The 23,813-nt window shown below is 42.7% G+C and overlaps 1 protein-coding gene across 1 annotated transcript in view; it reads left to right on the top strand.

The window, feature by feature from the left end:
- Window positions 1-22,758, top strand: part of LOC311327324 (uncharacterized protein) — a gene marked incomplete at its 3' end in the record, with an annotated part of 28,904 nt that extends 6,146 nt beyond the window's left edge. The window contains exons 4-14 of the mRNA XM_084460356.1: window positions 7,050-7,220; window positions 7,481-7,642; window positions 8,017-8,066; window positions 8,331-8,854; window positions 13,446-13,692; window positions 15,351-16,680; window positions 17,845-18,057; window positions 20,925-21,095; window positions 21,371-21,532; window positions 21,907-21,956; window positions 22,223-22,758. Of these exons, the coding sequence (XP_084316482.1) occupies window positions 7,050-7,220; window positions 7,481-7,642; window positions 8,017-8,066; window positions 8,331-8,854; window positions 13,446-13,692; window positions 15,351-16,680; window positions 17,845-18,057; window positions 20,925-21,095; window positions 21,371-21,532; window positions 21,907-21,956; window positions 22,223-22,758 (3,616 nt within the window). The remainder of the gene's footprint in view (window positions 1-7,049; window positions 7,221-7,480; window positions 7,643-8,016; window positions 8,067-8,330; window positions 8,855-13,445; window positions 13,693-15,350; window positions 16,681-17,844; window positions 18,058-20,924; window positions 21,096-21,370; window positions 21,533-21,906; window positions 21,957-22,222) is intronic.
- Window positions 22,759-23,813: the final 1,055 nt, after the last annotated feature.

Raw genomic sequence — 23,813 nt, 5'->3', positions numbered from 1 at the left:
AACATATGGCTAGAGGATGTCACAGGATTCTACTGCTAACTTGCATTTTGTCTAGCCCTGAGGAGATTGTTGCGCTGAAGCATTATTCTGCGAGCGTTTGTTGGCAGATTTCGTTATGTGCTAAAGCATTTTCGATTTCTTACATCCACATCTGACATTTTAGTGTTAAATTCTAAGATTCGGGCTCAGCTAGAGGTGGTTGAGATGATTAGGTTAAGGGAAAAGCCTGTTAATTCTATAGACTGGTCTGTTTTTAAGATTTGGGAGAGAGTAGCACGAGAGCGGGTTTTTAGGTCAGGAAGGAAAGACAAGGAGGTTCCGCAAACAGTCTCTCCACCATTTCCCCAGCAGAATAACTCTGATTTAAAATTAGATTTCCCCCCCCCCTCGACTCGTTGCTCCGTGCTCACACCCAACCAGGCTGTTGCTGCTCCCGCATTTAGCCACGCCCCTTCTCTCTCCCCTCTACAATACGAGTTAAGCGCGCCCCTTTCTACGAGGTATTCGTCCGAGCAAAAGCAGGACAGGAAGAAAGAATTGGCTAGAGCCATATCTGAGGCTAAGTTAAATTTGGAACAACTACAAATAGCTAGTAATAGTCTGGAGGAACCGCAACTCCTAGCCCCAATGGTACGATGCCCGAACCCTAATCCCCGACCGTCTCAAACAGATGATGAAGAGGGCCACGCGGCCTGGACCCCTGAAATCAGGGTGTACAGACCGTGGCGTTCAGACGAACTCCGTGATGTTGCTAAAACCTTGCCCGATCCAACCAAAGACATGAACGAGTTCGAGAATCTTTTTAACAGTTTAGTTCGAATGTATGAGCCTCACGCCGAGGAAATCGCCATGATCATGCGACAAGTACTTGGGTTAAAATGGATCGAAGTAAAAGACCCGTTTGATATAACGTTGCCTTTTTCTCATGTCGATTTTACTGCACAAAACGCTGCGCTGTTGAACAGAATCAAAACTCGATTCCCTAAAAAGATGGATTGGGACCGTATCACATATTGTAAACAAAATTCCGATGAGCAGTTCGAGAAATTTTGGGAAAGACTGGAATCAATCTTCGCGTCACACAGTGGCATGGACAAAGCGAACGCTGATTATAAAAAGATTTTGAAACAACAGTTAATGAATAACTCTCTCTCCTCTTTGTCTGACCGAGTGAGGATGATATGCCACACCTGGGAATCAACTTCTCTCGGGGAAGTTGTTGATCATTTCCGGTATTCCGAACGCCTCCGACATTACATCGAACAACGGAATTTGAAAAAAGTCAAGGATGGTGCCGCTAGACTTCAGGCTGCTCAATTGAGACAATTAGACATTCAAAATAAAGGTGCAGGTCTGAAACAAAAACGGGAACGGCGACAAAGGGAGAATAGGCAACGTAGCAGTAGGTCTAAGCATGTTCACAGGTACAGACAGAGTGGGAAAGATGAGGCATGTTTTCATTGTGGTCAATATGGTCACTGGATTGAACAGTGTCACAGTTACCGCAAGCTGAATGAAAGGGAAGAGCCTCCGATTTGGGGTCGAGCGCCACCTGCTGGAGTTCCCTTGAACAACTCACAAGGGAGATTTTAACTAGCCAAGATAGAGATATATATATAATTTTTAAGGTAAATAAACAGGAGGAAATAGATGTAGAGCCTTTGAGTCTTAAGTTGTTGTTAATGTTTCTGAGCGGATCTTTTAGGTATTGGTGCGAACTCAAAAGTCTGACAGGGTTTTGAATAGGTGTTTGATTCAGGAGTTTGTTTCAATAGTCAATGAATGGCCATAAGCTGTTCGTTTTATGCATTCTACTGTATGCATTTCATTCATATAATGATGATGTGTTTTTTGAGGAGTTGGCTTTAGGCCTTCCCCTCTGCTATTGAACCCAGTCTGTGTTTGAGTCTTAATTTTCAGGTGCTATGGACCCTGGGCGGCAGGTCTTTGAGGAGCCTGGATCATGCCTTCCTGGGGACTGCTTGGAACCTGCTGTTTGTCCGTTTAACTGTTGTTTGTTTTGTCTCTCTTTCTGATATATGTAGGAACATGAGGTTACTGGATGTTTAGCATTATATATCATTTCTGTTTAAGCGGGTCTTGTTCGATAAAGCTTGAGGATGTCGCCTACATTTCACCTGTGTTTTTGATTCAGGTGTGTGTACACGTCTCCTTGGTTAGATTGTTCTGTTTTGTAGTAATTTAGGGTTAGTCTATTTCTATAGGATGTTCTGTTTCTGTGAAGTTCTGTGTTGATGTTTTCAGATTTTCCTGGAGTGTATTGTGTGGGCTACCAAGGAGTGGTTGCCCCTCGCCAGCATGAAGCTATGAACTGTGTGGAGTCACGAATGACTTGAGGGTCATTCTTGGACATTTCTGGAGTGTTCTCCCTGTTTCAGACGGGACAACTGTCGTTCCGGGAGTGATGGGTGAATGCCGAACCAGGAGACGGGCACAGGACCGGAGGTGGAGATGGAGGTTACTGGCCTGTTTCCCTACAGATGGGCGATCTGGGGTTCGTGAGATGCAAGGCCAACGCCATGTCACCAACTCACTGTGAGCGACAGATAAGTATGAAACAGGGAAGAGACCATTTTGTCCGAAGCGGGTCCAATACTCTGTCCTCAAATGCAGAAGAGGGAGGTTTTAGATATACAAATTTTAGCTATACAAATGAAGCTTTGATGGATTTTTTGATTAGTTAATTGTAAATGAAGCCAGTTCATTTTAGTGTCATTTTCTTTGCCCCATCTCTATTTTTATCCTGACTTCAGGAAATTTTGTTTTCACCCTTAGGGGGTGTTGTTTTGTTGAGACGAGAATGTGGTTATTTTATTTTATTTTCATAAAATCGCGAGAGAAATTCTAGAGCCAAATCCAATTGCCTTGATCATGACTGGGGACTGGGCGTGTTGAAGTCATTCTAACACTGCCCCTGATGTCACTGTAGGCTACTGCAGACTGGCTCTAATGACACTTGAACAGACACCCTGTTTAAGTTTTCCTGACTGAATAACAACATTTTTTCCCCAAAGCAGGAGCTTGCGCTTAACCATGTTTCTGAGAATCTCCAACAGACTTTGAATAACCGTTCCTGACCAAAGAGGGGAACAGGGAGACCAGACCAGAGGACTCTCCTTTTGCTCTTCTGTTTTGTCTCTGTTTGTCTCTCTCATCTGTGGATCCACAGACGGAGCACTTCATCAGCCTGTACTGGGGGAGCGGGAGCGCCGAGGTGAGCCCTCCAGCAGCACGACCCGGGCCGGCCCTACGTGGAGCAGTACAGGGATGGACCGGGTTCAGTTCAAGAGCCTGTACGTGCTGCTGGCGCCCTGGCTGTGTGGTGTCCCACCGCACCTTCACTCTGCTGAACCAGGACAGGGACTCCCTCCTCACCTGCCGAGAGCTCGCTGGCTGACCGCTCTATGTGGACCTGCCCAGTGGGGAGACAAGAGACTACCAGGAGCAGATAAGCAGCCTGAGAACAGGCCAGAAAACATGGAAGAGAAGTAGATGTTGCGGGAGGAACCTACCCGTCAAAAAAATGGAACTGTCAGCACATCCTCGGCCAAGTGGGCCATGGGAACATGTAATAATGGATTTTATTGAACTCTCTCCATGCCAGGGATGTCTTCAACAGAGTGAGGACCGCCATTCCTGAGGCTAAGGAGGGGTTCCTGCATCACATCTCTCCTGGGGATTGGGTCCTGGTCCGCGACCACAGACGAAGGAGCTGGAACTCGCCGAGGTGGCTCGGGCCGTACCAGGTTCTACTCACCACGCAGACAGCGATCTGAGAGGACTTCGTGGATCCATGCAAGCCATTGCCGACGGGTCCAAGCAGCAGAGGACGGTCCACCAGGGGATCGCCAACACCAGGAGATCAAGGATGCAGCTGAACCAGAGGGCTCAGAGGCCAAAGCCATGAGCTGCCACAACTGTCCTCTCCTCTGACGAGGAATCGGAGGAAAAATGACCTTGCTGGTCACCTCCTTCTCATGATCGTTATGATGGCAACATGGAGAAACTCCACAGCCATGACCTCACAAGATGCACCACACACGCACACACACCTGCACACACTGCAACTAACATTGAACATAACTGATTCAAACAACGCTACATTGAAGTTGCGATCTAGAAGAGAAGACGCCTTGCATTCCCCAATGACATTCTATTGCCCAAAAGAGAAGTGTCACCTAAATGACTGTTGGATATACACTGTGAACAAGAGTGAACTTGACAGTCACCGCCACACTCTCCTCTCCTCTGATGAGCAATCGGAGACTGTCCTTGCCGGTCACCTCCTTCTTGTGGTTGTGGTATGACAACATGGACAATCTCAACAGCAATGACTGCGCCTCTAATCGCACACACTGGAACCTACATTAAACATTCAGAGACGCACACATGGAAGCTATGTTCCATAGGACATCACATGCGATTATTCACAACAAGAGTAAATGAACTTTGAAATAATCTGAAAAATATCATATTTGCTTACAAGAGTTACAATGGTTGAAACATGAGTTGATAAATAAGTTTGGGTTTTTCCTCTAAATTGACCAAGAGGTTTTTTGCCCTTCTTACACTGGTAACCATTTTTTTTTTTTTGCCTTGTTAAATCAAGTTTTTTGGTGAATTGTTGTCCACTCTTAGACTATAAATAGTATATAATCATGTCATTTTTTTTTATCTTGTTTCCTGTCAAATTTCTGAAACAAGGGGTTTTGGTGCGTGATTTTGCACGTGGAAAGAAAATAATAAAATATTTACAACTTTTGTAATTGTAAACACCCCCTCTGCCTCGCTCTTCCTCATCTCTTTGTTTAAGTCAGAAGGGCCACACCTTCGTCTTCCCCGTCCTGGCTCAGACCTTTTGTTTTCTTTGTTTGTCACATGTCTGTACTCTTGGCCACGCCTGCCATTTCATGACGTGCAATGAGTTAGCCAATCACATCCTCAAAGCGCCGTACCTGTGTTTTGCTTGAATATAAGACTGGGCATGACAAGCTTTGAATTCACTTCGGCTGACGAAACCACCTTTGTTGCGTTTTTCAGGAAGTCCTTGCGCTCGTATTGTTTTTCACAATAAACCAGACTTAACCTTTTGAACGTATCTTGGTAAATCTTTTGACTAGATCAGTTTAAAATACTATCACAGTGTTCACTCAGTTTGTTTATTATCTACAGTAGATTTGAAAAAAAAAGTGTAAAAGATTGAAGTAAGCTAGCCTAGCTCGTAAAATATTGGTTTGCTGTATGTATACTTTTATTTTCATACTCACATATGTCCAGGATTGTTTAAAATGTAATCTTGTAAAGAAATGAATTACTCTCAAATGAATCTAACTCGTAATGTGTAATAGTTACATTTTGAAAGTAGCTTACCCGGCACTGGAACTCACACATCATGTCAGGAGAGCCTGACATATCTTAACTAATGCAGTGTATTTCAAAAGCATCATCTTCGTATGGAACAGAACTTCAAGGAGGCCAAAAACGTCTAATCATCAATTTATTGAGCATGCCTAACACAGGGCCGAATCTCTAGGCAAATACTGACGTTCTCATGAGGTGCCGAGCTTATATCTGGCTTCAGGCCAGGAATCACATGACAAACAAATTAGCATACAAGGAATGTTCATTAACACAAATATAGTCACAAACGGTTCAACTGATGTTCTGACTGGTCAAGGTGTCAGCTGGTCTCCTCCCCCCTGGACCCTAGGAGCTTCCTCCTGTCCTCCTAGGATCATAACTGTGGGCTAACTGACTTCAAAGGCGCTATTTTATGGACTCAGGACAGAAATGCTGACTCAGGATAGGACAACTGCTATAACTCATGTTCAACTACTTAGGTTAACACAATTCCTACTAAAGTGAAGTTTATTCATTATTCTACTAAAATGATTACTACATGAGAGTAATACAGATGTATTGATGCAATACAGTATGATACAGTATAAAAATATACTACACTAAAAACAGATTGCTCTCTAATCCAGGCCTTATAAATACAACGGGCAATCTTAAATACGTCTTGCTTTTGCATTTCATCAAACAAGGGAATCCTCAAATCATAATATAATGCACGATAAAACATGAAATTAAATTAATTTTCAACATCTTTTAGATCACAGCCCACATACTGCATGAGCATATCCTGTTCTCTTCTGGCTTCGCTGTGAACCGACCTACTTCAATAGAAAGGGGAAGGATACCAGTTCTCAGCTGAGCACCACTGATCTCTGGCTGATCTCTGGCTCCTACAGTAGTTAGGAAGGACGTAACATAGGGCTCAGGACTAAAACACTGCTTCATCTGAACACATGAACGACATGTTCTCTGTTACTACACACCAAGGTTATTATAGTTAACGAAAACTAACTAAAAAACGAAAACTAGGTGTGAAAAAACATTTTAGTTAACTGAAATAAAAATAAAAACTAGGCTTTACAAAAAAACGATAACTAACTAAAACTGTATTGTGTGTTTACAAAACTTACTAAAATAAACAAAAATTGTAGAGAAAATGTCCTTAGTTTTAGTCTTTTTCATTCCATACACAAGCCTAGTATTTTGGGTGGATATGTAATCTATCCTCCATTATTTCTTTAGCTGAGCCCCTACGCAGAGGTAATCTGACGTTCGCCAGATGGTTTGTTTTGCACAGAGTGAAACATGAGCTCATGAGATCAAGAAAAAAACAAACTAAAACTAATACTGAAACTAATAAAAACTAAACTAAAACTAAGCATTATCAAAAAATAAAAACTAAACTAAACTAGCAAATCTGCTTTAAAAACTAATTAAAACTAAACTGAAATTGAACACAAAAAGTTAAAACGATATAAAAATAAAAACTAATGAAAAAAGCAAAACTATTATAACCCTGCTACACACTGACTAACGTGTGGCTCAACCAACTCTCTCCATGACTTCTAGCCTGTGAGTCACTATGTTGTCATTGACTTTTCTCTGTGTAGACTATTCTCTAGTCTACTTGTTACTCAGCATGTTGTCATGTATTTGCATCTCCTATTTAGGCTGGAAAACTGTTTCCTGACAGAGAACAGTTGTGAGGAGTTGGCTTCAACCCTCAGCTCAAACTCCCACCTGACAGAGCTTGACCTCAGTCACAATGACCTGCAGGACTCAGGAGTGAAGCTGCTCTCTGATGGACTGAAGAGTCCCAACTGTAGACTGGAAATACTGAGGTCAGTTATTAGAAACATGAAACACCAATGAGAGATAAATATGTTGATAATTCCATAAATCAATGTATTTATGATGAAAAGGTAAACATTGATATTTGTCTGAGAATATATTATTCTTTATTTGGCAAATAATAAATGTATCTTATGTCACTCTCATTTTACATCATACATCATACTGCTAAAAACATATGCAGTTCCAGCTCTCACCAGCAGAGTGCAGCAGAGCTGTTGTAATATCCTGATGACCTCTCTCTCTATAGGCTGTCTTTCTGTCGAGTCACAGAGGAAGGCTGTGCTGCTCTGGCTTCAGCACTCAGGTCAAACCCCTCCCACCTGAGAGAACTGGACCTGAGCTACAATCATCCAGGAGACTCAGGAGTGAAGCTGCTCTCTGATCCACTCTTAAGGCTGGAGAAACTCAAGTTAGTATTGATTAGTAATGCATGTTTTTGCCATTTTTTGCAGAGCTGTGTTTTTTTAAAGTCCAGTTACTGTTGCTGTAACAATTTTCAGATTGTCTGTATTTCTCATGTTAGTTTGAGAACAGTGGGTCCTGATATTGGCTCCTGCCTCATCACTCTTTTAAGCAGTACTTCACACACAGACAGATCCTTACATTGAGTTATCACTGTTTGTCAGTTATCTCTTGTCCAGACTGCTCTTCATACAGTACATAGGCTGTGTGTGTGCGTGTGTGTGTGTGTGTGTGTGTGTGTGTGTGTGTGTGTGTGTGTGCGTGTGTGTGTGTGTGTGTGTGTATCAGTCTTTCACTCTCTTCCTCTTGCCTCTCTCATAGTGTGGACCATAATGAAGAGATCTGGGTGAAACCACAGCTGCTTAAGAAGTGTAAGTTGTTGTTTTGAAGAGCTGTTTTGGTCAATGTACAAACCAATCTGAGGGAATCACATCCATCCATTGACTTATGACATGTGGAAAACACTTGACCTCAATCTTTTGTTGATTTAAACTTTAACCTTGTTGTTCCTGGATCAATTCCTATTTAATTAAAAAATGTTAACATAGCTAGGAACATACACACACACACACACACACACACACACACACACTCTAACACAGGTTGTAATCCAGCCTTTCTCCTCTCATCTGTAGATGCCTGTGATCTCAGTCTGGACCCAAACACAGCACACAGAGAGCTCTCTCTGTCTGAGGACAACAGGAGGGTGGAGAGGGTTGAAGAGGATCAGCTGTATCCTGATCACCCAGAGAGGTTTGATGAACATGAACAGGTGCTGTGTAGAGAGGGTCTGACTGGACGCCATTACTGGGAGGTGGATATGAAGGGGGATATTGAGTTAGGAGTGACATATAAGAGCATCAGCAGGAAGGGAGGCAACCGTGCCTGTGAACTTGGATACAATGACAAATCCTGGAGTTTGTGGAAGAGGGAGGAGAGTGCCGGCGTCGTGCACAATCAAGAACCGACTAATTTACCTGAGTGGTTACCTGTATCCAGCAGAGTAGGAGTTTTCCTGGACTGGCCAGCTGGCATACTGTCCTTCCACAGCGTCTCCTCTGACACAATGACCCACCTGTACACATTCCACACCACATTCACTGAGCCCCTCTACCCAGGGTTTTGGGTTGATGAGAACACCTCAGTGATCCTGTGCCAGGTAGAATCAGAAACAGATTCTGACTCTGATTCGAGTCATGAGTAGCCTCCTGGAGGAACGCCTGGGTCTCCATGGAAACACAGTTCTGTTCCAACACACCTGTGTGATATGATGGGGTGTGGGTAACCATGACTACAGATAAAGAGGTTGTCCCAGGTCAATGTTGACATTGATGACCCCACTGTGGTCATGAGGAGATGAAGGGTTCTGTCCCTTTGACTGGACGTCCTTGTTCTGTTAGAGTGCTGCGCTGTAAAAGGACTTTCACTGTGAATAGCAGAAACTTGACTTGTTAAATCTATGATTGAGGTTGATCTAATGTGTGATGTCTGTAAATATGATATAATGTATGATATCTGAGAATATGTATGAGTTTGTTCAATGTTTGTGTTGCATCATGAATTAAACATTAAACACTCCTGTTTTATAATGACACAACCTTTTGATTTCATGACTTGTTCAAGATGAATAATTGAGATATTGTTTATGGAAACCTTGATCCTGCAGTAATGTTTTTAGTTTACACGAATAACTATTGTTTGTGTTTGCACACTATATGTGATAAAATGTTAAATCTTCATATTGTCCTGAATTCATATTTCAACTCACACAGATGGGATTATGATGAGTTGTTACTATTTATTACATCTATCTATATATCTATCTATCCACCTCTATCTATCTATCTATCTATCTATCTATCTATCTATCTATCTATCTATCTATCTATCTATCTATCTATCTATCTATCTATCTATCTATCTATCTATCTATCTATCCTACTTAGTACTTTTCAAACACTTTCAAGTTGATCAATGTAATTGATCTAGGCTGGATGTTGCTAATATCAAAAGCTATTAAAGGAATATTACGGCAGCTGTAGATAATCTTGCTGGTCAGATTGTAAAGAAATAAGTATGTTAATACTCTTCATTGTCATTGCTCATATGAAAACAATTGGGCCTCATTCACCAATATCTTCTTAAGTTCTGTTCTTAAATTTCTTCCTAAGAACGTTTTGCTCCGCGCACGTTTGTTATCATATTCATATAAATGTCTACATGTAAATGTGTCTGCTTGTTATGATCACACCCCGAAAACGTACCACGTTTGCAACGGTATGCAAGTCGTCGTTAATACAGGATTGTCCCGTAATGAAAAAAATAAAATGCACTTTCAATACTGATTCAATAGAAGACAGGAGGATTGGCTGATGGCCGTGGGGCAGAACCAGTAGAAGACAGGAAACCAGTCTGGACCCGTATAGAGAGGTCATGTGAGGGCATCGGCACAGAGATCTGAAGCTCGTAGTGACTTGTTGTGGATTTAGCTGCTCTACAGTGCTAGAGGGTGAATGTGTGTGTGTGTGTGTGTGTGTGTGTGTGTGTGTGTGTGTGTGTGTGTGTGTGTGCGCGTGCGTGCGCGTGCGTGTCCTTAGTCAGTTGTGAAAATCATTTCCTTGTTCTCAGAGAGATTCAGACAGTTGACGAGACAACCTTGAATCTACAGCAGTCAGGTGAGAATCCTACATTTCTACACTAAATTTGTACACTACACTACAAGTGTACTACACTACACTAAAAACATCAGATCACAGACAAATGGGTTTCAAATGAGAAAAAGACCCTGCATCATCAGTGGGCTGCCTCTTGCTATAATGATGGTCTAAGTGACATATTCACACAGACTAGTGGAAGTCTGATCCTACACACACACACACACACACACACACACAAATGTAGCATTACGTAACGTGTTTTTGCCTCCAAAGCGTGTTTATACGAGTGTAATGACACTCCTTGCCAGAGAGTTGAAGAAACAACCTTGTTTCTGCAGCAGACGTGAGAATCTTAAATATTTGCATATATACACATATACTGGTATATCTATTTTGTTGAACATTTTTTCTGGAACGTTCTTAGTCCAGTACACCCCTGTGTGTGTTCTTGGTTGAACAGAACTCAGATCAGATCAGAGGCTAGAATGGTGTAGCAGGAAGTCTGCTGAGCGTTTCATTACCAGAAGTCAGTTTTAGTATTTAGAATAATGATTCATATGGAGGTAGATCCTATGAGACTACGTGTGGAAGAATACAACCATTTCATCCCACTGGATACAATTATTTAGGTTTGAACATGTTCTAAATGAATGGTACATGTGTTGGTCAGTAAATGTTTGTGTATAATGCTTTGTAAACGTCATGAATATGCAGAGAAAGGAAGCTGGTGTGACATTGTGGATAGTTACATTTGCATTAGAAAGTTCTATTGGAATTAGAATGTGTTGTTGAGTGACAGTAAACAGGAAGTATGTCTCTCTCTCTCTCTCTCTCTCTCTCTCTCTCTCTCTCGCTCCTTGTGTGTTGTTAAAGACACATGCACACACCCACATAGATAACCACAAATATGTAGGTCTGAAGTCCCTTCTTAGACAGGTGAGTCTATTTTTATGTAAATTATTTCCTTGTTCTCAGAAAGATTCAGACATTTGAAGAGACAACCTTGAATCTGCAGCAGTCAGGTGAGAATCCTGCATTTATATACACTAAATATTCACATGACAATATCATTTACATCATAGACATTCCTTCCTATACACTCTAAGATGTCAGAGACTAATGTGTTCACATCTGCTAAATGGCTGCATGTAAATGTCTCTGCTTGTTATGATCACACCCTGATTAAGGCACTATCTCCAAAAGAGAGAAGAGTGTGACTGTGTGTGTGTGTATTTGTGCTCTGTGTTTACTCTTTAGTGCTACTCTACAGCCAGCATAGATTTAGAACAGAGACTCTCTGCCTCTCTATCCTGGACTCACTCAGTGGAACTAGAAGTCACATGTTATGTTGACTACATTTATGGACATCAGGGCTTCAGGGCTTTTTAAAACACCTGTGAATGTCTCTTACAGAATCCAGTCTGTTCAGAATCCAGTTAACTCTTGTCAGGTGAAGGAATTAGGCATGAGTGACAAACAAGTCAACTAAATTAAATGCATGGTGTAAGGACTGAGGAGATCAGACCATGGGGAGAAATACTTCCAAATATCGGAGTGAGGAGAGGGACTCTCAACGGAGGACTGAACAGAGGAGAGAAAGCATCATCATTTCCACAGCCCGCAGAAGAAGTCTGGAAGAGATAGAAAAGAGGGAGGTAGAGAAAAGAAAAGAGGGAGAGCCAGAGGAGAAGATAGAAGATGGAAAGACAAAAGAGAAGAGAAAAGCAGGGGGGAAGACAGAGGAGGACAACAGTGGAGCAGCATCTAATGACCAGAGAAACTCAAGGTGAGTTCAGTTGTTATCAGTCAGATTATATCTTGTTGATGTTGCCCCTGTGTTGCAGTACCAGAGTGTGAATATAGGGGGCAGTGTCAACATTGCTCCTGGGTTGTAGCACCAGGATGTGGATATAGGGGGCAGTGTCAACATTGCTCCTGGGTTGTAGTACCAGAGTGTGAATATAGGGGGCAGTGTCAACATTGCTCCTGGGTTGTAGTTCCAGGGTGTGGATAATCTTACCAGTCTCAGTATGCTCTCCTGTGAAATGTATCATAATCCGAATATTTCTAGGTGTTTGGCATGACTTCAACATAGTCCTCTGTGGGAGCAGTGAAAACAAGTGCCAGCGGAATGCTTATGTCCAAGCCATGCCAAACATGTTAAAATATTAGGATTGCAATACATTTCACAGGAGAGCATACTGAGACTGGTAAGACTACACCCACATTCACTGTGCCCCATTGACTTCCATTGTAGTCCAGTGAGAGCTTGCATAGGAACTGCAACTAGCTCAATATTGGAATGATCAGTGAAAGTATGATCTCTACGTTTCAAGTTAATGGTAAACAGACCACAAATAGGACTAAATGTCCAAAATAGCACAATATCCCTATAAATAATTACTAGCTTCTTCTATCACAAAATGTAACTAAGAAATACTTGACAAATGTGTCTTCTACTCTCAGAGGGTAAAATCGCCTATTATATACCACAGCTATGTTCGGAATCGCTCCCTATTCACTGTATAGTGCACTATATAGGGCGTCAGCCATTTTGTTTGTAGTGTCCGAATTCTCCACGGAATTTTCGTTCCCTATATAGTTCACTATTTATTACCCACAATTCACCTTGATTTGCAGGGAACAGTGCATGTACCCTACATTTTCTCCGTTCCCTAGGTAGTTCACTACATGGTGAACCCTATATAGGGAATAGGGAGTGAGGGAACGAGGGAGCGATTCCGAACACAGCTCACGTCTCTCCATCTCTATAGCCAGCCACCCGTCACTGTGTGTTGTGCCTTGAGGGAGAAAAGCGGTGGCATGCTTGGGGAAACAACGCCATCTGCTGTTGTGAATGTATAATTACATTTAAAAGTCTAGACCCCGAATATAAGACGACACCTTTTTTCTTCCTCAGGCCCTCCACCTCTCATGATGGACAGAGTGAGACAGAGAGGACAAGAGAAGACAGAGGTGAGGCTGTGTGTCTGTACTGAGGTGGAACGCTGGACATGTTTAGAAGTAAAAGCTACCAGTTTACCATTCTCTTCTCTCTGTGTGTGTTTGTGTGTGTATTTCTCTTCTCTAGAGGCAAAGTTTGTGGACACACATTGGTCTAAGCTCATTCAGAGGGTTGCTGAGGTGATGCCTATAGCAGATGAACTGCACCAGAAGGGTATGATCCCTGATGAGCTCTACTCTGACATCCAAGCAGCCCCGACCAGACAGAAGAAGATGAGGGAGCTGGACAACGCCTTAAAATCCGGGGGAGTCAAGGTCAAATCAGCCTTCTACAGGATCCTCCAGGAGAAAGAGGCTCATTTGGTCCAGGACCTTGGTAAGCTCTGTTGTTAGATTATGTTTATTTAATCTTGTCACAAACAAATAAGTTGTGTTTCTTATTCTTATCTATAACTGCACCATGACAACAATGAACTCCAAACTATCTAAGAGATAACATATGGAGAACATACTGCACCAGAGCTCTACCAAGTTAGCCTGATAATCTATAGTAAACTGTGTGTGTGTGTGTGTGTGTGTGTGTGTGCACGGGCACGCGCGCATGTGTGTTTGTTCATCCCGCACTTCTGTCTGTGCTACAGTAGCATTGTTGTCCCCTCCAGAAGGTCATACTGCTACAAGAACACAATCATCCTTTATCATTCCTGAGGTTGTGTAGGACAGTATCATCCTTTATCATCCCTGAGGTTCTGTAGGACAGTATGATCCTTTATCATCCCTGAGGTTCTGTAGGACAGTATCATCCTTTATCATCCCTGAGGTTGTGTAGGACAGTATCATCCTTTATCATCCCTGAGGTTGTGTAGGACAGTATCATCCTTTATCATCCCTGAGGTTTTGTAGGACAGTATCATCCTTTATCATCCCTGAGGTTCTGTAGGACAGTATCATCCTTTATCATCCCTGAGGTTCTGTAGGACAGTATCATCCTTTATCATCCCTGAGGTTCTGTAGGACAGTATCATCCTTTATCATCCCTGAGGTTGTGTAGGACAGTATCATCCTTTATCATCCCTGGGGTTCTGTAGGACAGTATCATCCTTTATCATCCCCGAGGTTCTGTAGGACAGTATCGTCCTTTATCATCCCTGAGGTTCTGTAGGACAGTATCGTCCTTTATCATCCCTGAGGTTCTGTAGGACAGTATCATCCTTTATCATCCCTGAGGTTCTGTAGGACAGTATCATCCTTTATCATCCCTGAGGTTCTGAAGGACAGTATCGTCCTTTATCATCCCCGAGGTTCTGTAGGACAGTATCGTCCTGGTCTTGGACATCATGGGTCTTGTTTTTCCTTATAATTTCAGAAGGCGTAGCCAAGGCCACACCATGCAGTGCCACCAAACAAAGGTGAGATATGTAAAATCAGGAGAATGTTTTTGTTAGAAGGGTCCATTGTGTTTCACAGATCTATATACTGCTACTGTATGAGGATTCTGCTTGTACTGGATGTTGTTTTATGCTTTTTATTCTTCATGTCTCACTCTACATTTTCACTTTCTCCCATTCTCCCCTGTGCTGAACCAAAAAAGAGTTAAAGACACACTTCAAGACAGTTTGAAGAAACGTTTCAGATTCATGTTTGAGGGGACTACAGAAGACAGAAAAACTCTCCTCAACAGCATCTACACAGAGCTCTTCATCACTGATGGGGAGAGTAAAGAGGTTAATACAGAACATGAGATCAGGCGGATTGAATCACTCCAAAAATCATCAGTTACTTCTATCAACTGTAATGACATCTTCAAACCCCGTCCTGAACAAGAAGAATCCATCAGAACTCTGATGACGAAAGGCATGGCGGGTATAGGAAAGACAGTCTCAGTGCAGAAGTTCATCCTTGACTGGGCAGAAGGGAAAGCCAATCAGGATATAGATTTCATCTTTGTGCTTCCATTCAGAGAGCTGAATTTGATCCAGGATGAGCAGTACAGTCTGCATGACCTTCTGTGTTACTTTCACCCTGAACTTTCAGAGATAGCAGATGCAAGCATGTTTGCATCTTCTAAAGTTCTGTGCATCTTTGATGGTCTGGATGAGAGCAAACTTCCATTCAATTTCAGTCAGAACAAGAGGTTGAGGGATACCATGAAGAAATCATCAGTGGACATGCTGCTGACAAACCTCATTGATGGAACTCTGCTTCCCTCTGCTCTCCTCTGGATAACCACACGACCTGCAGCAGCCAAACAGATTGAACGCAAGTGCATTGACCAGATGACTGAAGTACGAGGGTTCACAGACCAACAGAAGGAGGAGTACTTCAGGAAGCAGTTCAGTGAAGATGAAGAACTAGCCAACAAAATCATCGATCACATCAAGAAAAACAGAAGCCTCTACATCATGTGTTACATACCTATCATGTGTTACATCACTGCCAAGGTTCTAGCACCTATGCTGAGTAAAAACAAGAAAGGAGAGATCCCTACATCTCTGACTGAGATGTACATTCACTTCCTGATCACTCAAACAGGGGTGGCGCTTGGAAAGTATGAAGAGAGAAACGAGAAAGATCAGTCTAGACAGCAGATCCTGAAATCAAGAGACGGCGACATTCTGAAACTGGCCCAGCTGGCATTCCAACAGCTGCTGAAGGGAAATCTCATATTCTCAGAGGAGGAGCTGAAAAAGTGTGGAATTGATTTCAATAAAGCAGCAGTGGAAAGTGGATTGTGCACAGAAATCCTGAAAGAAGAGCATGGCCTGTATAAGAACAAGGTGTACTGCTTTGTGCACCTGAGCTTTCAGGAGTTCCTTGCTGCTGTCTATGTGTTCTACTGCTGTGTGAGAAACGACATCAGTTCACTGGAGTCTCTCCTGGAGAATGTGTCGACAGAGCTGCCCCTGCATGAGGTGCTGAAGAGAGTTGTGGATGAATCTCTACAGAGTGAGAATGGACATCTGGACCTGTTCCTCCGCTTCCTGCTTGGCATCTCACTGGAGTCCAACCAGACTCTCTTACAAGGCCTTCTGCCACAGACAGAGAGCAGCTCAGAGACTGTTGAGGAGATGAAGAAATACCTTAGGAAGCCAGATGTGGAGAACCTCTCACCTGATAGTTACATCAATCTCATCCTCTGCTTGACTGAGATGAAAGACAGTTCAGTACATGAAGACATTCACAAGTTCCTCATGTCACCAGATCGAGATAAACGCGCTCTCTCAGGAGATCACTGCTCAGCACTGGCCAACGCACTTCTGATGTCACAGGGTGTGCTGGATGAGATGGACCAGAGGAAATACAACATAGCCAAGAAAGGGCATAACAGACTGATCCCAGCTGTGAGGAAATGCAGAAAGGCAATGTAAATATTAATGTCAAACTGACACATATCACACTAGTATAAATGACGCTGATTGTTTTAAAGGACTGTGTTAATTCAGTTGCTTTTCTGTGCAGTCACAGACCCTCAGACATATATGGGACACACCAGGTGGGAAAGAGGGTGTATATATTATCTGAATGTATTCGTGTTTACAGTGTACTCTACCTCCGCTCCAGCAACAGCGCAGGGCGAGAGGTAATGTTGTCAGTGATGTGTGTTCACTCATTGATTGGTTGTTTTCTTAGCATGATTATGCAAACACTACCAGACCGATTTTCAAGAAACTTGGTGGAGGGGTGTAGCATAGGCCAACTTACAGTAGAACCTATTCAATTTTGGAGTGAATACATATTAGGGGGCAGATCCACGAATCAAAACAAACATTTGAGCGAAGCCAGCTGTCCGTGTGAGGGTGATATAGACACAGGGTTTGGACTGGGGAGTGTGGGGGGAGAGCCCGGAGACGGGCGGCTGTAGCTCAGGAGGTTGAGCGGGTCGTCCAATGGCGGTTCAAATCCCTGCTCCTCCTGACAAAATGTCGAAGTGCCCTTGGGCAAGACACTGAACCCCCAATTGCTCCTAATGAGCAGGCTAGCACCTTGCATGGCAGCTGACACCATTGGTGTGTGTATGTGTGTTTGAATGGGTGAATGAGAGGCCTTCATTGTAAAGCGCTTTGGATGAAAGTACTGTATAAGTGCAGTCCATTTACCATTTACCATAGCAACCAGTATGGTTCTGCTTCAGAAAGCTCTCAGTCTGGAAATGCATGTGCTACATGATCAACAGCAAAGGCACAGAGCAGCATGTTATCCATCAATCCCCTGACAGAGTCAAATAGAACCAAAGATGGAGGCTGGGATGGTGGAGGCAACAACAAAATTAAAAGTAAAAAGAAAACATACAACTCAGCAGATTCAGTGTCTACACTCCTACCACCATGTTACAAGCTGCTTTACAAAAATGACAAGCTCCACGACATTGGTGCCATTACAAGAACAGAGGACATGTGTTTCCTCTAGACAGTAGAAAGGGAGTAGGTGGGGTGACAGGAGACATACAGTAGGTCTGTGAAAGAGATAGAGATGGGATTTGAACCCTGGCAACTCCAGCTCATGAAGGACATGTTCTCTGTTTCTACAGACTGACTGACATGAAGCTCAGCCTTGAGGACTGTGAATCACTGGCCTCCACCCTCCAGACACCAGACTGTCCTCTGAGAGAGCTGCACCTGAAGAACATTATCAGCATTGTAAAGGAGATGAAGATATTGATTGGCAAGAATGACGTTGATGATGACCTGAAGGTCCTCTTCTCTGCCCTGAGAGGTCCACACTGTAACCTGGAGACACTGAGGTCAGTACCTTTACAGGAGTTTTCACATGATGACAACCCTAAAATGGACACATAGCTGGACAGTCTGTTAGTCTCACATTGTCACTCTTAGAGCATGTTCATATGCAGTCTTTTTTCAGTTCAGTTGATTTTCTGGTGACTCACTGACCCTCAGATATATGGGACACACCAGGTGGGAGAGATGGGGAGAAATTTTGAATGTTTTAATGTTTAACATACATTGTTACTATTGACTTGTTACTAACCATTTATGTGAATATTCAACTCAGCTGACTGATGCAGTATCACTAAACACACTCCCATCACATCTGTAGGGATTGTATATTTCAGTCAGGAAGACTAGTGTTATCGTTTTGAGGGACATGTTGTCAAAATAGTGAACATACTGTACTCTACTAACCAGGGTTAGAGCAGACTATAGTTCAGGGAAGTTGAGTGTGAAAGTGCAAATATGTAGAATTCATATTTATCTGTCACTAACAGCAAATAACATGACATTTAAAAATAAAACTTACAACTCCGTAAATAGATGCAGTGTTTTTATACACTCCATCCACCACGTTACAAGCTGTTCAACAAACCTGACAAGCACCACGCCACAATAGACATGTTCCATTACAAGGACAGTGGACATGTGTTTCCTCTAGACAGTAGGAAGGGAGTAGGTGGGGTGACAGGAGACATACAGTAGGTCTGTGAAAGAGATAGAGATGGGATTTGAACCCTGGTTGCCAACAGACCTACAGAAGCAGTCAGAGGTCCTAACTTCTACACTGCACTCCATCTCATGAAGGACATGTCTGTTTCTACAGACTAACTAAAGTGTGTCTCGCCAAAGAGGCCTGTGAATCCCTGGCCTCCTCCCTCCAGTCACCAGACTGTCCCCTGAGAGAGCTGCACCTGAAGAACATAGTTTTTCATAAACAAAGATCAAACATATAATTAAAGAAACATGGGTGTAACGCGCTACAAAAGTAATGCATTACAGTAACATATTGCTGTTGGCAGTAACTAAGCAACCAATATAACATGTTACAGATACTGAAGGATTTCGGTATTATTGTTACAGTTACAATGTCAAATAATTTGTTACTTACGGTATTGAAACACAGACCGCACAGGGAGAGGGAAGTTTATTTTTTGTGTGTTTGTTTGCTGGCATTTGATTGGGGGGGTGTGAACGGGAACGGGGGAGAATGAGGATGAATGATTGATTGGTAAAGTCCACTCACCTGGAATCTGCATAGCTACAGCGCAACGCTACATGACCAGCGAAGAGAAGACAACAATGGCTACAGGTGCTATGTTTTCACAATGGATACACTCTCATTACGAGAGCAAACCAAGCAACATAGATTTGATTTCTTTGGATTTCGATCTGCCCTTGATCCCCGAGACTTGAGGAGATTTGTGTAAGAGTATGTTGCCGAAGACATGCTGCCTCTGTCAACAGTAGGATTGAGCACTTTTAGAAAGCTTATCATGAGACTTACTGGCCAAGTTCCAAGTGCCCTTTTACTCCACTGTTCAACTTTGAGAACCAGAAAAAGAACACGCAAAATGCACTTTCAGAATTAAAAACACATGCTTTAGGTATTTTAGTAGTATGTAATACTAGCCCTCCAGAGCCCTAGGTATAGGTTAGGCTAGGTAGCTTCACTTGTGACTCAAGTGGTAGAGTGGGTCGTCCAATGACCGCAGGGTCGGCGGTTCAAATCCCGGCTGCTCTTCCTGTCCACATGTCGAAGTGTCCTTGAGCAAGACACTGAACCCCAAATTGCTCCCAGTGAGCAGGTTAGCATCTTACATGACAGCTGCCACCATTGGTGTGTGAATGAGAGGCCATTGTGAAGTGCTGTGGATAAAAGCGCTGTATAAGTGCAGTCCATTTACCATTCATCAGCCTTTGTAACAGGTTTCCTATCTAGCCAGCTTTTTGTAGGCTACATATTGATATAGGTCAGCAATTAGGTTCAACCATGGATGCCAATTATTACATGATTATTCAGTTTGTTTATTATCTACAGTAGATTTGAAAAAAAAGTGTAAAAGATTAAAGTAAGCTAGCCTAGGCCTAGCTCGTAAAATATTGGTTTGCTGTATGTATAGTTTTATTTTCATACTCACATATGTCCAGGATTGTTTAAAATGTAATCTTATAAATAAATGAATTACTCTCAAATGAACGTAACTCGTAATGTGTAATAGTTAGGTTTTGAAAGTAGCTTACCCAGCACTGGAACTCACACATCATGTCAGGAGAGCCTGACATATCTTACTTAAAAACAGATTGTTCTCTAATCCAGGCCTTATAAATAAAACGGGCAATCTTAAATACTTCAGCCTTAAATAATCCACTTCAGCTTCTGGCCATTATCTGCCCAGCACAGCTCAGGGTCTTGATTTTGCATTTCATCAAACAAGGGAATCCTCAAATCATAATATAATGTATGATAAAATATGAAATGAAATTCATTTTCAACATCTTTTAGATCACAGCCCACATAATGCATGAGCATATCCTGTTCTCTTCTGGCTTCGCTGTGAACCGACCTACTTCAATAGAAAGGGGAAGGATACCAGTTCTCAGCTGAGCACCACTGATCTCTGGCTGATCTCTGGCTCCTACAGTAGTTAGGAAGGACGTAACATAGGGCTCAGGACTAAAACACTGCTTCATCTGAACACATGAACGACATGTTCTATGTTACTACACACTGACTAACGTGTGGCTCAACCAACTCTCTCCATGACTTCTAGCCTGTGAGTCACTATGTTGTCATTTACGTTTCTCTGTGTAGACTAAATTCTCACTCTAGTCTACTTGTTACTCAGCATGTTGTCGTGTATTTGCATCTCCTATTTAGGCTGGACAACTGTTTCCTGACAGAGAACAGTTGTGAGGAGTTGGCTTCAACCCTCAGCTCAAACTCCCACCTGACAGAGCTGGACCTCAGTCACAATGACCTGCATGACTCAGGAGTGAAGCTGCTCTCTGAGGGACTGAAGAGTCCCAACTGTAGACTGAAGATACTGAGGTCAGTTATTAGAAACACACTCCACCAATGAGAGATAAATATTTTGATAATTCCACAAATCAATGTATTTATGATGAAAAGGTAAACATTGATATGTAGCTGAGAATATATTATTCTTTATTTGGCAAATAATAGATTATTCAATTTCTCTTATGTCACTTGCTCTCATTTTACATCATGCATCATACTGGTAAACACATTGTATGCAGTTCCATCTCTCACCAGCAGAGTGCAGCAGAGCTGTTGTAATATCCTGATGCCCTCTCTCTCTATAGGCTGTCTTTCTGTCGAGTCACAGAGGAAGGCTGTGCTGCTCTGGCTTCAGCACTCAGGTCAAACCCCTCCCACCTGAGAGAACTGGACCTGAGCTACAATCACCCAGGAGACTCAGGAGTGGAGCTGCTCTCTGATCCACTCTTAAGGCTGGAGAAACTCAAGTTAGTATTGATTAGTAATGCATGTTTTTGCCATTTTTTGCAGAGCTGTGTTTTTAAGTCCAGTTACTGTTGCTGTAACCATTTTCAGATTGTCTGTATTTCTCATGTTAGTCTGAGAACAGTGGGTCCTGATATTGGCTCCTGCCTCATCACTCTTTTAAGCAGTACTTCACACACAGACAGATCCTTATATTGAGTTATCACTGTTTGTCAGTTGTCTCTTGTCCAGACTGCTCTTCATACAGTACATAGGCTGTGTGTGTGTGTGTGTGTGTGTGTGTGTGTGTGTGTGTGTGTGTGTGTGTGTGTGTGTGTGTGTGTGTGTGTGTGTGTGTGTATCACTCTTTCACTCTCTTCCTCTGCCTCTCTCATAGTGTGGACCATAATGAAGAGATCTGGGTGAAATCACAGCTGCTTAAGAAGTGTAAGTTGTTGTTTTGAAGAGCTGTTTTGGTCAATGTACAAAACAATAACCTGAGGGAATCACAACCATCCATTGACTTGATATGTGGAAATGCTTGACCTCAATCTTTTGTTGACTCAAACTTTAACCTTGTTGTTCCTGGATCAATTCATATTTAATTTTCCAAAATGTTAACATAGCCAGGAACACACACACACACACACACACACACACACACACACATTCTAACACAGGTTGTAATCCAGCCTTTCTCCTCTCATCTGTAGATGCCTGTGATCTCAGTCTGGACCCAAACACAGCACACAGAGAGCTCTCTCTGTCTGAGGACAACAGGAGGGTGGAGAGGGTTGAAGAGGATCAGCTGTATCCTGATCACCCAGAGAGGTTTGATGAACATGAACAGGTGCTGTGTAGAGAGGGTCTGACTGGACGCCATTACTGGGAGGTGGATATGAAGGGGGATGGTCGGATAGGAGTGACATATAAGAGCATCAGCAGGAAGGGAGGCAGCCGTGCCTGTCGACTTGGATACAATGACAAATCCTGGAATCTGATGAAGTGGGGGAAGAAAGTCTTTGTCTGGCACAATCAAGAAATGACTATTTTACCTGATTGGTTACCTGCATCCATCAGAGTAGGAGTTTTCCTGGACTGGTCAGCTGGCGTACTCTCCTTCTACAGGATCTCCTCTGACACAATGACCCACCTGTACACATTCCACACCACATTCACTGAGCCCCTCTACCCAGCTTTTAGGGTGAATGAGATGAACACCTCAGTGACCCTGTGCCAGGTAGAGTAGCCTCCCGTGTCCTGGAGGAACACCTTGGTCTCCATGGAAACACAGTTCTGTCCCCACACACCTGTGTGACATGATGGGGTGTGGTTGATTGTAACCATGACTACAGATACAGAGGTTGTCCCAGGTCAATGTTGACATTGATGACCCCACTGTGGTCATGAGGAGATGAAGGGTTCTGTCCCTTTGACTGGACGTCCTTGTTCTGTTAGAGTGCTGCGCTGTAAAAGGACTTTCACTGTGAATAGCAGAGACTTGACTTGTTAAATCTATGATTGAGGTTGATATAATGTGTGACGTCTGTAAATATGATATAATGTATGATATCTGAGAATATGTCAATTTGTTCAATGTTTGTGTTGCAGCATGAATTCAACACAACACTCCTGTTTTATAATGACAACCTTTTGATTTCATGACTTGTTCAAGATGAATAATTGAGATACTGTTTATGGAAACAATGATCCTGCAGAATATGTTTTAAGTCGTGCATAAATTGCTCGTCTATGTACAGTATGATTGTTGTTTTGCACATTGTGATAATAAAATGCTAAATCTTCGTATTAACATGAATTCATATTTCAACTCCCAAAGAGTATGTTTTTACTAGTGATATGAGATCTATTTTAGGTACTTACTGTGTGTGTGTGTGTGTGTGTGTGTGTGTGTGTGTGTGTTTGGTTGGAACTAAGTGTTTCTGGCTGGCCATATGGAAAGACAAGCTGCAGGTTCATACTCTAGCACCCAAGGAAAACGTGTGCCCACATGTGTGTGTGTGTGTGTGTGTGTGTGTGTGTGTGTGTGTGTGTGTGTGTGTCTGCTTGCACACCCTGCCACACACAAACACTAGAGGAGGAATCCTATGCTTCACTAGTTGGTGTGTGTGTGGTTGACTGCTGCCGTCATGGTTACTCTTCTTGGTTTGCTGGGCTTGTGGGTCAGTGGTCATGTGACGTGACCAGGAAATATGTAAATGTCTCTGCTTGTTATGATCACACCCTGATTAAGGCACTATCTCCAAAAGAGAGAAGAGTGTGTGACTGTGTGTGTGTGTATTT

Source organism: Borostomias antarcticus, assembly GCF_949987555.1.
Source record: "Borostomias antarcticus genome assembly, chromosome: 31".
NCBI classification, from domain to species: Eukaryota; Metazoa; Chordata; class Actinopteri; order Stomiiformes; family Stomiidae; genus Borostomias; species Borostomias antarcticus.
Note: the sequence above shows the minus strand (reverse complement) of the source record. Positions and strands in the feature narration are given on the sequence as shown.